The sequence below is a fragment of the Agelaius tricolor genome, unplaced genomic scaffold (genome assembly GCF_023055355.1).
Source record: "Agelaius tricolor isolate 1412-34295 unplaced genomic scaffold, bAgeTri1.0.p SCAF_68, whole genome shotgun sequence".
Taxonomy (NCBI): Eukaryota; Metazoa; Chordata; class Aves; order Passeriformes; family Icteridae; genus Agelaius; species Agelaius tricolor.
The window spans coordinates 127,470-142,617 of NW_027269328.1; the positions used below are offsets into that span (position 1 = coordinate 127,470).

The 15,148-nt window shown below is 49.9% G+C and overlaps 1 protein-coding gene across 2 annotated transcripts in view; it reads right to left on the reverse strand.

Annotated features, from left to right (window-relative positions):
• Positions 1-15,148, reverse strand: part of NRBP1 (nuclear receptor binding protein 1) — a 33,791-nt gene that overhangs the window by 11,924 nt on the left and 6,719 nt on the right. The window contains exons 3-8 of one of the 2 annotated variants that reach the window (XM_071417229.1): positions 7,050-7,172; positions 6,568-6,669; positions 6,396-6,485; positions 5,881-5,921; positions 4,813-4,907; positions 1,082-1,105 (exon numbers count right to left, since the gene is read on the reverse strand). In XM_071417229.1, coding sequence (XP_071273330.1) covers positions 1,082-1,105; positions 4,813-4,907; positions 5,881-5,921; positions 6,396-6,485; positions 6,568-6,669; positions 7,050-7,172 — 475 coding nt within the window. The remainder of the gene's footprint in view (positions 1-1,081; positions 1,106-4,812; positions 4,908-5,880; positions 5,922-6,395; positions 6,486-6,567; positions 6,670-7,049; positions 7,173-15,148) is intronic. The other variant, XM_071417230.1, reaches the window with a different exon arrangement.

Here is a 15,148-nt window from a genome sequence, read left to right on the forward strand (position 1 = left end):
CCTGCAGCCGCCCCCAGGGACACCTGCCCTCCTCAGGCCTCCAGCCCTGACCACATCCCCATCCCCCTCAGCCACACCAGATCCCAGACTGAGCTTCCCAGGAGCCTCTGCCCCGCTGGCAATGCAGGGTGGCACAGCACAGCCTCCTGCCAGCCTGGAAGGCACAGAGCCCATCTGGTCAGGCTCTTGCCCTTTCCACCACTTCAGCTGATGGTTGGTAGGTTCCCAACTCAGTAGAAACAAAGTCTAACCATCGAGAATAACCCTGATGGCAAAAAATAAAATAAATCATTATTTTAAACGTAAACACGGTGTTCTATGCAATAGGGTTACAAATTGCAGCACTCGAATCCTTCTCTGGCTCCCACCAGCCCAGCTCCCTCCTCATATGCACAGATCTCCCCAAAACCAGAGATTTATCTGGGGAAACATCAATAGCCAAGCTTACTTCAATCCAGGGACTCATTTGGGGCAGGAGGGATCTGGCCATCAGGAGCCAGACACATTCACTGAAACATTCATCTTAAAACCAACACATCTAAGGAGTTCAAACTACAAGCAAGCAATTGGATAGCCAAGCACACAGTGGGGGCTAGTCCAGGGCTGGGCCCCAACCAAGGGCAGCAGAGCAGCAGCAGGGAGGAGCCTAATGGACGTGGGAAGTTCAGCTGCGAAGAGCTCAGCACAAGGCATGGCTTGTTGACATGCAGGAGCTGGCATGCACGGGCCCCGTGGACTAGCACACGCTAAGAACATGGGGAGGGAGAGAACTAACAACCAGGAGACTTCACAAAGGGCAGTGCTCCCTCTCTGTAAGGCTCTGGCCAAGAGCACGAGGAACTGTTTGCATCCCAGCACAGAACGTGAGCTCTCCAAGCAGGATGCACCTAAGCCAAACAGTTTTACACACAGCCTTATAGCAAGGGAACACTGTGAATACATCAGTGTGTATGTCTGTGTGTTACAAATATAGATACACACACATATATATATAAATATATATATACAGATACACACAGAGATAAAATCATGTACATGACATAAGTGGAGTCACATCACAGGAGCGGAGAAGTTTGCTCACCATTAGCAAATATCCTATGAAAGACTGTTGTAACAGAGCAGCCCGTGAGCGGGAAGTAAAACGAGATAAAGTCAATGAGTTGGTGAACAGCAAAGCACTTACATCCATAGAGACAGCTGGGTCAGAGTCAGGGCACACAGGGACAGGACTGAGCACCGGGCCCTGCCTCCAGCCACCTCTTCAAATAAATTTACCTAAGGAACATCAGGGCTTCTACCTGAGAACCAGACTGGGCAGGGGACACAAGGCATCTCTGACCAAGCAGAAGATCATGGCTGACTGAGACCAAGAAGCCAGAAATTCTGTTCCTCTGTGAGTGGCCTACAGTCCCACCCACCCCACCCCTTCAGCAGAGAATTCCCTTTCTCTAATCCCAGCAGCTTCTGGCCACAGATCTCAGCAGGAGAACCCACACTTACACACCTGGCCACGTGATGCCACAGCAGAGCTAATACCCATAAGAGTCCTGCCTCATGGCCTGGAACTGAGGGCACACCCTGAGCAGACACAACTAAAACAGACTGAGGCTCAGGTCAGGTGTGGTGCAGGCAGGAGACACAGCAGCAACGCCTGGGGGCACAAGGGGGAAATCTGCACTGCACTCCACGAGCCTCCTCTGTGCTCCATCAAGGTTTCCCTCAGCAGATGCTGACACATTGCCATGTCTCAGGAGCACCAGAGGACACTGAGACCCTCCAGCCTGAGGCCTCCCTTCTGCTGGGGCACTCTCAGAGCTGCCCAAAAGGAACTTAATTCAAAGACATCACTTCTTTCCACCTGTGGATGGTTCTCACGCTGCCAGTGGGAATTCCAGGAACAGCTCCCGGCAATGCCAACAGGAGCAGGCAGCAGCACCAGGCACCCTGTGTGAACACCCTGTGTGCACACACTGTTCTTGCCACTCAGAGCAGCTGCAGATCCCCTTGTCAGCCAGCACAGACACCCACGGAGGCACCACTGTGCTGCACCTGGGCTCTGGGAACAGCACACAGGGCACAACTTGGACTTATCACAAGGAATGCTTTCATCTGACCACAGCTCCACAAAGCAGGTGGAACATTCCAGTCTCTGGGAATACCAGTGGCAAGTTTAAGAGCTGTAAGTGTCATTCCTATCGTCATCACGAGTTCTCTGAAGCTCTCCACTCATTTGAAACATTCTCCTTAATTCTATAAACTCTGCACTTTATGGAACTGGAGAATAAAACATTAGCAAATGAATGGATTATGGATGGCTTTTGCATTTAAGCATTATGCAAAATCTTTCCTCCTTCCCACTCCCTTTTTCTTGCACAGCTGACCCCCAGCACACAGATTCCCACGTGAACAGAGAACCAGTGCCCAGTGCAGCCAGGGCACGTGCTCCTGCCTCTGAGGGAGCAGCAAGGAGCAAAGGCTGTTCCCACCCTGAACGAGTGTCACAGGAACACCATCAGGCATTTCCAAGGGGGTGCTGCCCTCCTGGCACGCCCTGCCCCAGCAGACAGCAGGATGTCCTGCAGTGCACACCAGCAGCTGCCTTAGCCAGGTTTTTGCCCCACATTCAGCAAGTATTCTCTTTGCCAAAGCCACAGGGAGAGGAACTTGGGGAGCAGCATCCAACACAGTACTGGGGACAGAGACAGCACCAAAGCACAGCTCATAGTGCACTGAATCCTTGTTCCCCATAAATCCACAGAAATCACTGTCCTGCTGCTTTAAGTAAACACAGGGAAGGGCTCAGATACCAGCCAGCTGTACAGAACAAGGACAGGAAGCAGCAAACATGAGCCTGGCATTGTCAGTGACCCTGGAGCAGCTGCAGTTCCAGGCCCCAGACTCAAACCCAGCCCATGTTGGCACTGCAGAGGCAGCAGTGCCAGGGAGAAAGGCTCAAGCTCCAACACAACCAGCACTCCTGGGGATGCAGCTTTGCCTTTTCTGGTTGGGTGGGCATTGCAGGAATAGGAATACATCCTGCAACACTGCCAACTCTAATTCCAGCCTCACTGGAGCCACAGCTTTCCCACCCGGAGGATTCCTCTTCTGACCACAAGCCCACTTGCAATCACTTCCTTTTTTATTTAGGAAAGGACCAGAATCTTTTAGATAAATTACTTCACTTCTGAATGTGAGGTGAGGCAGGCAGCCCACAGCTGTGGAGCAGAGGGGTCAGGAACAGCTGCACATGAGCCCTGCAGCTGCAGCCACACTCCTGCAGCACATCCTGCAGCTGTAACAGCACAGACACTTCTCCTGGCACGAGCACACACACGTCCCTCCTGCTGCACCTGGCAGCAGCAAAGCTTTGTGAAACTGAAGGGAGCCAAGGTGCAACAGTGCTGAGGCCACCATGTGTACCCACAGCTGAAGAGCCACCTTCCTACACAGCCTGTGAACAGCAGCCCTGCAGCTGCACACCCTGGGAATGGCAGGACTGAGGAGCTGCAGGATCTCCCTGTGGTGAAAGCCGTGGCTGCAATGCCAGCTCCATATGGGTTTGCTTTTACAGACAGCACTGGCTGCCCTGCAGAGACATGGCAGCTGCATGGTACCTTGAAACTAAACTAAAAAAGGGAATTTCTGGAGTACTCATGTCTTCCCATGAGTCTGAACTGAATGCCAGGGAGTTTGCCAGCATACAGGTATTAGAGGTCCTCACTCTTGGAAACCTCTCCCACTTGGACGAAGTCAGGAAAACACAATAAAGTCTGTGTGATGACATGATGACATCAGCTTGTGTCAAGAGCAAGTCCCCAAGTTTACAGGCAGGTCAGGAGCAGAGTGCTCCTTCTGCCACAACCCTGTCTCCCTGGTACAAGCACACACCTGCTACCCCAGTTCTGGAACAACACAACAACACAGGAGTTCTTTGATGGGAAGAAAAGCCACAGGTCTGCAGCTGATGGAGAGGCTATTTCTGGATGACAGGTGATGCAGAGCATCCTTCCCTGTACACTCCACATCAAAGCAGAACTCACACAGACAATAGCTCCAGGAAAGCAGAGACCTATTCCTCAGATTGAGAATACTTGCCGAAGTTGAACAACAGGTAGCAAAGCTGTCCCTTGAAAGGTCACATCAAGGTGTGAAATAATGCATCCTGACTGCAGACAGATTTTTAGAGACATGGGAATAGCAGGAAAAACCAGAGCATGCAAGGATGCTCTGCACTGCCAGGAACATCACTGCTTACTTATGAAATAAACCATTTTGGCACAGGGTGGCTGCTCCAGCAGGGCACGTGTGTGCCAAACAGGCTGAGGGCAGCTCAGCAGCCTTGAAGGCAGGTCCATCATCCCATGGGATAATGGCATGCTGGATAAGCCACTCGCTGCTGCCAGTCTGTCCACTTTGTTACAAACATGGGCTGCTACAAGCAGCACTCTTGTACAGCTCCCAAAACTCCACAGTGCTGGGAGAAGAACTCTGTGTATCAACATGAAAATCCTGAACAGAGCAGATGAACACACAGATTATGTGCTTACAAAACCTCCAGGTTTCAGCATCATTTCCTGTGTCATCCCCTTGAGACAAAAAGCTAAAGAAGAGGCTAAAGAAGAGTCACTCCTGCACCTGGCAAGGGCCCAATCACGAGTGAATTCTGCTCCTAGTCTCTGGCACATCTGATGTGGAGGTGGAGAAGCACATGTACACACATGCCTATCGTGCCAGGGAGCCTGGAAAGGAGCAGGTGCCTTTCTCTGTTTGGGCAGTCTCTGATAAGGCAGGGGCACCCTCAGCAAGCATTACCTGACCCGATTTTGATCAGTCCGTTGTGCTGGATGAAGATGGTGTCACAGGTCAGGTTGCCATGGATGATGGGAGGATCACAGGAGTGGAGGTAGCTGGAGATGCAGAACAGAGTACTGGTCAAGGCCTTGAACCACTCCCTTCACACCCTCCCACGTCAAGAAACACCAGGAGAGAACAGGAGAGCAAAGGGCACATGCCAGGGATTTACAGCAGCTGGGAGATACAATTCCATGACTGTACATCAGCCTCTGGCTGAGAAACAGGAACAAACAGGAATTGTCTCTAATGAATCTCCACAACATGGCAGAAGGGAAGAGAAATCTTTCTCCTATCAGTTCCCATGAAACTCAGGGTACCAGAGGTAAAGACACGATTTCATCCAACCCAGTACTGCTGAGTGGATTCTAAAAGGGTTACAATTTCATTTTTATACCAAAAATATCAGAGCCTTAGTCTGTCCCTACTCAAAGGGGCACTTAATGCTATACACACACAACTGGGCATGTTTGTCAGCAGGCACAAATAAAGCTTTTCAATGCTGGGTCCCAGGTACACTCTGGTTTTGCATCTCACTCTGCTTGGGTTTATGTTAGCAGCTAGCACAGTCAGCTCCCAGAAGCCAAGTGGCACCAGTTTCCTCTATGGAGCACAAGCCATGCTCTGTCATACAGGCTATTGTTTTTAATAAGGTTCTAATTAGCTACTCACCAACTCTAGCCCAGGTGGAAAAGAGTTTTTAAAACCCACACCACATTCTACTCAGCTGTATTTCACTAAGATGGCTGCACAAGAGCTGCACCATCAAGAAATGCACACACACATCTAACAACACCATGCCTCAATATCCATGAATCCAGTGCCTGCAACAGGCCTGCAGCCTGCCAGCACTGTGGAAGTTTTTCTAAGCCCCCTCACATGGAACTTGAATTCCCTGTCATCTTTGCAACATCCTCCTGACCAAGGAGAAACTCAGATTATAAAGCTGGGTACTCTGGAGACCTCCCTAACACTTGACTGCCACATCAGTCCCAATGGCTGGGACCTCAAGGTCAGTGCCCCACGTACCTGAGAGCAGAGAGGATCTGGGTACACCACCGCTTCCATGCCTGCAGATACAAGAGGAAAAGGAGAAAATCATCCACAAGGAGCTAATCAGCTAATCTGTAGTTCTGTGATTCACAGCCCACTCGCAGGAAGCAATACCTGCTCCAGCTTTTACTCAGTGCAGGTGTAAGGAATCAGTACTCCTACGGTCAGCTTGTTTCTACATACTCCCATTGGTCCAGAAACACACCTGTGCTCCAGTCTCCCAGGTACAGACACCTTCCCCCCTCCCTGTGAGGGCCCTGGACAGGGCCATGCCTGTCACACCACACCTGAGAAGCTGCAGAGCTGCTGGCAGTACAGCACCCAGCACAGAACTGCTGTCCCAGGGAACCTGCAGCTGCCCTCGGTTACAGGGACACAGGGCAGCTGCAGCAATGTGTCATCACCAGCTCTCACTGGGATCCTCTGCTGAAAGGGCTTTCCAGGGGCTGATGGCTCTAAAGAGTTATGGTCACACAGAAAACAAGAGTTACCTTTTCATTCATAGTTTTGTGGTTTTTCTTTGTCTTCTTCAAGAACTGTTTCAAGCTCCCTGAAGACATGTACTCAGTGATGAAGATCACCTGTGGGGCAGCAGGACACGTTACCCTCCACCTTGTTAATTACCTAACAATGAGAACCCAACAGCCTGATGGCTGCACTTACCCTGGCCTTGTTCTCTTTGACATCAGCCCAGTATTTGTGGAACTTCACAATGTTGAGATGATCCAGCTGAATCAAGTTGTCAAACACTGCTTTAACTTTTTCCTTAACATCAGAAAGACAAAAACATGTCCTGTCAGAGACCACACCAAATATCCTTCTTTCTTCTTGGGTCTTGGTCCCCTCAAACACTAACATATATGTCAAGCCCCTATGCTAAGAACAGGCAGGATCCCATTTCCTTCTGCTCTGCATCTCACAGAGTGTGGTTTCATTGCCAAGTCTAAATGAGCACAAGGGCTCATGGAAATAGCACAACAGTCTTCCAGGACATTTCCTTTACAGGCCAGGCTTAAGGCAAATTTGCTACACTTGGACAGCACAGCATTCCAAACCCAGCCAATAATCAACACAAAAAGTATCCATAATCCCACCCCAGGGCAGGGTATGCTCCTCACATCCTGTTGGGAGACACATCAACTCACTTCCTGAAGCTTGAAGTTCTTCCTCTCAGAAAACTGAACTTCATTCCAGACAACCTCCACGCCTTCCTCAGTATCCATGGCCAGGTAGGCACTGTCAATGCCCGGGACATTGCGCTGGTTCACCTGCAGGGAAGGGTGGAGACACCTGTGAGCATCTGTGAGCCCCACCTGAGCACTGCCATGCAGCACTCACCATAAAATCATCAACTCTGCTCATTAACTTTTAATTAAATGAGAATTCCAGGACAGGATCTGCACATGTATCTTGGAGCAGAGCATATCCCAAACATGAGTCACTGCAGAGCACGTGAGCAGCAAGTCCTGAGCACACTGGTGGGAAAATCTCGTGTGCGCAAACTGTGCTGCAGCAAAGCTGCCTTCCACCAACAATATATTAAGATTTTCATGGTTCAGGACACCTGCCGCTCATTCCACCACAAAAAAAACACTCCAACAATACAAAAGGGATACAGAAATGTCTCAGTAACTCAGATACAACTTTGTGAAGGAATCCTCTGAAAGGTGATGACACCTGAAACTCAATCAAAGCAGAGAGGAACAAGGGGAAAGCTGAAGGTTCAGAGGTGGAAACCTGTTGTGTTGTGTCTGTATAAGTTGGACTGTTCTGTTCCCCCTATCATGCAATGGTTCTGCCCTGGTTCTCCCTTTCCTCCTTTATGCTGCCAGTTATCCCAACTCCTCCCCAGTTGCCTTGGAGATTAATGTACCCTTTCTCAAATCCCTCCCCGGCTCCCTGTCCCTCACTCGGCGCTCCCACCCTCTCTCTAGAACTCTCTAGAAACTTTCAGCTGAGCGTCGAGTGATTGGCTCAGGGGCCGGGGCCCCACCCTCAAGTTATCCCCATTGGTGTTCTCCCTAAGTCAATCTTTTGTATCCCGCTCCCCTCTGAAACCCTATTGGTCCAAGGACTGACTCCTCCCCTATTGGGCCAAGGATTGACTCCTCCCCTGTGTCCCTCCCTCCTTATAAGCTGCTGCAACCCCTCCTTCACTTTCTTCGGTTGTCGGTTTCCCCTCGGCCCAATAAACCCGCATTCACCACAGCTGGAGAGCGCTCTCTGATTTCTGCTGACTGCAGCCATCAGCCAAGCCACGTCCTGCCACAAGGTAGCACTGCTGTCACGGCACAGAGTGTTTGCCTTAGGTGTGTCCCGAATCATGGGGATCAGGATAGTGCCCCCGTACTGCCGGCGGTGCTGGACAGCCAGCAGGGACATCCCAGAAGGACAATCAATCAACCTTTCTCCAGCTGGACCGCGTCAGAAACAATGACACCACTAGAGTAATTTCTTTAGTTAATAATTGCAAACATTGACCCAGCACAAGTACATCTACACTGAATATTAAAGACACAGATGAGCACTCAGAAAGCAGCAAGGTGAGGGGATTGAGAGTTCGGAGCCCAGCATGAGAATGGCAAGGGCTGGGAGGACATAAGGCTGCAAGAGCTTCAGAGATCAGAGGTGAACCCTGCTCCCAGCAGCAAAACTTTCTGTAACACTGTTCTTCTTCAGATATGCAGCAGCATTCAAAGGTGAAATGGTCTCTTTCATCCAGCATCCATGGCATTTACCGTAATGCCTTTGCCAGGCAACTTCACAGGCACACAGCACTCACAGTCATGGTGGATATCCCACTGCAGCAGGCAACGTGCAGTGACAGAACTGGATTCAAAGCACTCAGAGAGGACGAGAAGGTAGAAATTACCTTTTAATTGTCAATCAGCAATCATTACTGTTCCCATCTGCTGACCACACACCAGGGATCACTTCACAGATCCAGAGCACGACCTGAGTTGGAAGAGACTCCCAAGGACCACTGCAGTCCAGCTTCTGGTCCAGCACAGGAAAGCCCCAAGAACCCCACCCTGTGTCTAACAGCACTGTCCCAACACCCCCTCAACTCAGACAGGGCTGGTGCTGATTACCAGGCCCAGCAGCTTCCAGCTGATGCAATTTTCCCCCTGAGGTAACCGTTAACACAGATTTGCCTGGCAAATCCAGACTCATCTTCTATCACCTCCAAAACTCCTCCTTCTCATATTGTGTCACCTTCTCCTCCCTCACTAGGGACCCCATCAGCATCCTATTGCTGGAAACTTCTCACCTTATATAAGAGCTCCCTCAAAAATCCCTTCTCCCTTGGCAGCCACTTTCACATGATCAAATTTACCCAATTCCATCATTCCAGCTGAGTTACTCTATCCCATTCTACTCCCTCCATAGCCTGACCACACAGAGAACACAGGTGGGATTCTTTATCATCTCCCAAGGGACTCTGAACAGGCCCAATGACATTTAATACTCTGGCACGGCAGGTGACACTGCAGGGACAAAGGGTGCCAAGCACAGTAAAAGCAGAGTGATACAGACTCTCTGGCAACTCAGCAGTAAATGAGAATGACACAAGCAGCTCGCTGCAAGGCGTGGCACGGGCAGGAATAGGGGTAGAGGCCATAATTACACAAGGAGAGCCTGAGCTACAGAGGGCAGCTATGGAAAATCATCACAGGAGGTGACAGCCCAGTATGAACCACCCCACTTCCTTCCACTTGAGCTGCCTACATAACTGAGGGGAGAAAGGACTGAGATTTGGTTTAGGAAGGTGTTCATATTGATCCTAAAAACTTGATTTTTTTAAATGTATATATATGTATATAAACACACTGATGCCAACAGGCCAGGCCTGTTCTGTTTCATCATTAAAGAAAGCTGAAGGAATAAAAATAATTAAGGATAGAAGATTTATTCCTTCAACTTTTAGAATAACTAATATCTTGGGGATGACAACAGCATAAAATCACCCAGCACAATAACTAAAGCTGAATGGCAAAAGGCTTTAACTTCAGGGCAGGTTAAAGAAGCCCAAGGCAGCAGAAAGGCAGGAGTGTGTGAGCAGTGCAGGGACAAGGTGACAGCCACCACACTGACACCCAGTGCCCCTGCATCCCTTTGGATTCTCCTTCTTCATCCCACCCAATGTGTTCATTGCTCACAGGAACACCTAAATGATGGAGTCCAACAGTAAAGGCCCTCTACTCAAAGGCATCCAGCTTTACTGGATTGAGTAAATCCTCAGGTACCAGCAACTGCTGAAAAACTGCCCCAGGAATGCAGCTGGGGCTGTGGACCTGTCACATCTCCCACTTGTGGCCAAGCTCCCTGAGCACAAATGATTTCCATGACTCATGGGCAATATCCCAGAGCACCAGATATGACTCAGGACACCAAACCCAGCTGACATCACCGATGGCAATTCTGTTCCTCAGGAGATTCAACAGCTTGGGGAAAAGAGCAAAAGGGGAAAAACGCAGACAGACAACTGAAAGGCAACAGCAGCCTCCTCCTGCCTGCCAAATCCCTACTGCACATCCCTTCCCATGCTCGGCAAAGCAGAACCCTGAACCCTCGTGAAAGCACTGAGACAATTTATTACTCTGGTGTTTGTCCCAAAGCAGGCAGCTTCTACACTCTGGGGGAGGAAGTGAGCTGAGCCCAGCTTAGCCCCAATTTCTGCAGCACAGCACAGGAAGCAGCTCTGCACTACACAAGTACAAACACAGCTCTGAGTCCACGGAAGCAAAAGGCAAGGAAATTCAATGAGAATTTCAAGTACTTAAAGGAGTATGGGTGAAGTGGCACAGTAGCTCTAAGGGGAAAAAGCCTGGAAGTTAAATTTCCCTTTGGAAAGTTATTCCATTGTCCAATGCATATTTTTTCTATAGCTCTCACACATCTGTGCATCTGCTGCTGAAAGAGCACAGACTTTTGGAGAGACATTCTGTAGTTCACATGATGTGTCAATTAAACAAAAAATAACAACAGCCTAAATCACAAGTCACAGTGATGATTTACAATCTAGGGATAAAAGGTATAAAAGCTGGGGAAAAGTCCACAATAACTGGAGTATCAGTACAGAATGGACTTGAACATTGAAAAAGAGCTGGGGAGAGGCAGCACACCAAGGCTTCCCTCTCACAAGAACGCCCAGACCTGGTTCAGAGCAGCATGAATATGTTACCCAGTTTCCCTGGCCACTTGTTTAAGCCAGAGAAAGGTGAAAGCTCTGTCCAGCCACCTGGGAAATGGTTGGGACTAGAGATAAGAGACCCCCAGAGCCAGCAGCTGGGCCATGAGGAGCTCAACTTCTCTTTGAGCTGTGGGGAAACTAAAAGCAGCAAATCTACCAACAGAAATTGAACAAAAAGGGCTCTCTGGGATCTGAGGCTAATCCAGAATGCAACACAATAAAGAATGCCAGGTCCACTGCAGGCAAAGGGAAAAGAAATCCAACAAAGCAAAGAAACAATGCTACTTCATGTTTTAATTAAACTGACACACTGGCCTTGGCAATTACAGTCATGGTAGTGAAAAGCTGAAAGGCTTTAATTCAACAAGAAAATTAAAATAACCAGTTTTAACAGCAATTTAACAGCAGCAAGGAGAGGAAGATATTGATTATTACCTTGGCTGTACAGACACATCATGCAGCAACTAAACTGTAAGGAAAAGACAATCTGACCATCAGCAATTCAGTAATTGGTTCTTCCAGACATGCTGCAACGAGTAACAGGACCATACACATCAGCAGGAAGTTAGTCTGTTAACCCAAGGCACACACCTGGACCGTTTAAAGACAGAGCTGAAAGTCCTCCATGTGCTGAAGCTCTCCCTCACGCCTGCCTTCACTGGCCTGGCCTCAAACCCAGGCCAAAGCTGACACTGTGAGTCCCTGTCACCTGCCACGGTCCTGCTCTGTGCTGGCCTGCACAGCTGAGCCCTGCTGGGAGCCAGGACACCCTGCCTGGAGCCCTCCTGCCAGCCAGGGCTGCATCTGCTCTGCAGGAAAGGGACAAGTTTGGAACCCCTGCATGGTGCCACCCACCATTCTACAGCCTGTCACCCAGTGCCCATCCAGCCTCTCCAAAAGCACTCTGACAATTCTGGCTAAACACCACACTGCAGGACAGACCTAACTACAAATTCCCACCAGGAAACTCCCCAGGCAGTAGATCAGCGGTTTACAAAAGCACAGAAGTATGACAGGAGTCAAGATACTTTGAACAGAAACAGCACTCCTCTGGATGCAGTCACTGCAGCCTCAGATCACTGAGTCCAGCTACTCCCCAGCACTGCCAAGGCCACCACTAACCCACCCTGCACAGTGCCACATCCACACAGCTTTTAAATTCCTGCAGGGATGGGGACTGCACCCCTGCCCTGGTCAGCCTGTGCCAAGGCTGGACATAGCTTTAGGAAGGAGTTTTCCTTAATACCCACCCTGAGCCTGCCCTGGCCCAGCCTGAGGCCATTTCCCCTTGTCCTGTCCCTGTTCCCTGGCTGTCCCCTCCTGGCAGGGACTTGTGCAGAGCCACAAGGGCCCCCTGAGCCTCCTTTGCTCCAGGCTGAGCCCCTGCCCAGCTCCCTCAGCCCCTCCTGGGGCTCCATTCCCTGCCCAGCTCCCTCAGCCCCTCCTGGGGCTCCATTCCCTGCCCAGCTCCCCCAGCCCCTCCTGGGGCTCCGTTCCCTTCCCAGCTCCCTCAGCCTCTCCTGGGGCTCCGTTCCCTTCCCAGCTCCATTTCCTTCTCTGGACTCTCCAGCCCCTCAATGTCTCTCTTGCTGGGAGGGGCCCAGAGCTGCCCCCAGGATCTGAGGTGCAGCCCCATCAGTGTCAAGTATCCCAGAGGGAAAGAGGCATCATTCCACCCATTTAATGGATACCAGAAATGAATAGGAATTGCAAGACCAAAGGGAGGAGTGCTCAGTTTCACTCGGTGCTTCAAAACAAACAAGGAATCCAGTGGAGTCCAAGAGCTCAGTCACACTGAGCTGGTCTGTGGCAGGAGGAAGAGGCAATGATTCCTCATCCCTAACTCCCAAAGGGAAACAGAAACAGCACAGCAAAATAAACAAGGGAGTGTTATATACAGATAGTGGAAGAAACCCCAATATCTGTGAATAAGCCCATTCAGACAGTTCATCAGGAAGGTTCTGGTAACTGCACTGGGAATGAGTGCCAGCAGTGTGACACTCCAAGGAGAGAGGGAAAACCAGACAGGAACAAACTCCATGTGAGCTACTCCCAGTCTGCTATAGCCCATCCTGTTCTCCTGTGATACTTTCCCTTGGCAGAGAGACCTTCAAATCACTGCAGGTAACTCTGAACAGCATCAATCAGGCAGGAGGGGTTGAAAGATCAGTACTCCGAACAGAAAATGCCATAAAAATTGGTATACTGTGGAAGTACCAGTCTTGGGACCAATCCCTGAAGCCACATGAAACACTAATGAAAAGTTATTATTTCATGTTTTCTGATAATACTGGAGAAAGCAGGCAATGAGGTGAGCAAGCATCACATTTTAAACAGGACCATGAACACCTGATCTTGACACACATCTATAAATGGCAAAGATGACTGCCATGAAGTGTCAGAAGTAAAAATGGCTGCAAGGTGAGATTATCAGTAATTTTGAAATGGAATAAGAGTATTTGGGTACATTATTGATGGGATGCTTGAGGGAACTTCCAAAAGTACACAAAAAGGACGATCAAGGCAAGTGTCAAGGCAAGCCCTTAGGCCTGTCACCATCACCTGTACTGTCTTTTTGGTAAACTCTTTTTCAAACTATTTTCCGTGCCAATGTGCTTCTCAATCTCTGCGTATGTGCACAGGCAAGCACACACATCTAAAAGCAACCTTCGCACCAGATGAGCCAGAGCTGGGACAAGAGCTCTTGGGGTTGGATTCTGCAGAGAAAGAGGGCCTGGGAGGGAGGTACCAGACACCTGAAATGGGATTTTTCCCGAACACTGGTAAAGAGAAACAGGATACAGCTGTCCTGCCATCCATGTGACCATGGATGCCTGAAGAGCACCATGGGATGGCTTGAAGGTCACCATGGGATGCCTGAAGAGCACAACGAGATGCTCAAGATCACCATGGGATGCTGAAGAGCGCCATGAGATGCTCAAGATCACCACGGGATGCTGAAGATCACCACGCTTTCATGGCTAACCCAGGCCTGGCTGTGCCTCTGTCTATCAGGATCTGCCAGGCACCTCCCTGCAGGCAGGATCAGGAGTCAGAGCCAGCACACAGCCTTCCTCTCCCCTGTGCTGGCCCAGCAGGAAGCCTCTCCCCAGTCAGCCCCAGCTCCACCAAAGCTGTGGCAGCTGCCAGGACACCACGATGGCTGCCTGGGCTTCCCAGGACAGAGGGCTGAGCAGGGAAGGCTTTGCTGCTGCTGCAGACCATGGCATTTTTAGAACAGCTCTGTAAGGAATGCAGAGGGAACTCCACGGCTCAGCTGCAGGCAGCCTGTGACCCTGTTCACAGGGGTCTGAGGATGAGGGAAGAGACGAGGACCTGACTCCATGCTTCAGAAGGCTTGATTTATTATTTTATGATATATATTACATTAAAACTATACTAAAAGAATAGAAGAAAGGATTTCATCAGAAGGCTAGCTAAGAATAGAATTAGCAAGAATGATAACAAAGGTTTGTGGCTCAACTCTCTGTCTGAGCCAGCTGGGCTGTGATTGGCCATTAATTACAAACATCTAGGATGGGCCAATCCCAGATGCACCTGTTGCATTCCACAGCAGCAGATAACCATTGTTTACATTTTGTTCCTGAGGCCTCTCAGCTTCTCAGGAGGAAAAATCCTAAGGAAAGGATTTTTCATAAAAGATGTCTGCAACAGCAGCCCAGCCCCTGCAGCCTCCCAGGAGCTCTGGAGAGCTGCAGAGCAGCCAGCCCTGCTCCAGCCACTGCCAGCTGTCCTGTGAGCACGGACACAACGGGGCTGTGACAAATGCTCAGCCCCCTCAGCCCCCTGAAGCGCCCCTCAGCTCATTCTGGCACTTCCCAAGGGCTCATTTCTTGCAGGAAGTCCCCACATGAGCCAATAAAAATGTTAAAAGGCTTCACAAACTCCCTTCTTCTTAATACCTTCCCTGTGGTCAAGGAATGCTATAAAAACTACAGCATGGCATTGGTTTTCTGCACCAACTGGAAAAAAAATAGACCCATTGTCAAAGCCTGTCAGGGAGCTGGCAGCCCTCTAAGTGCCAGCTTG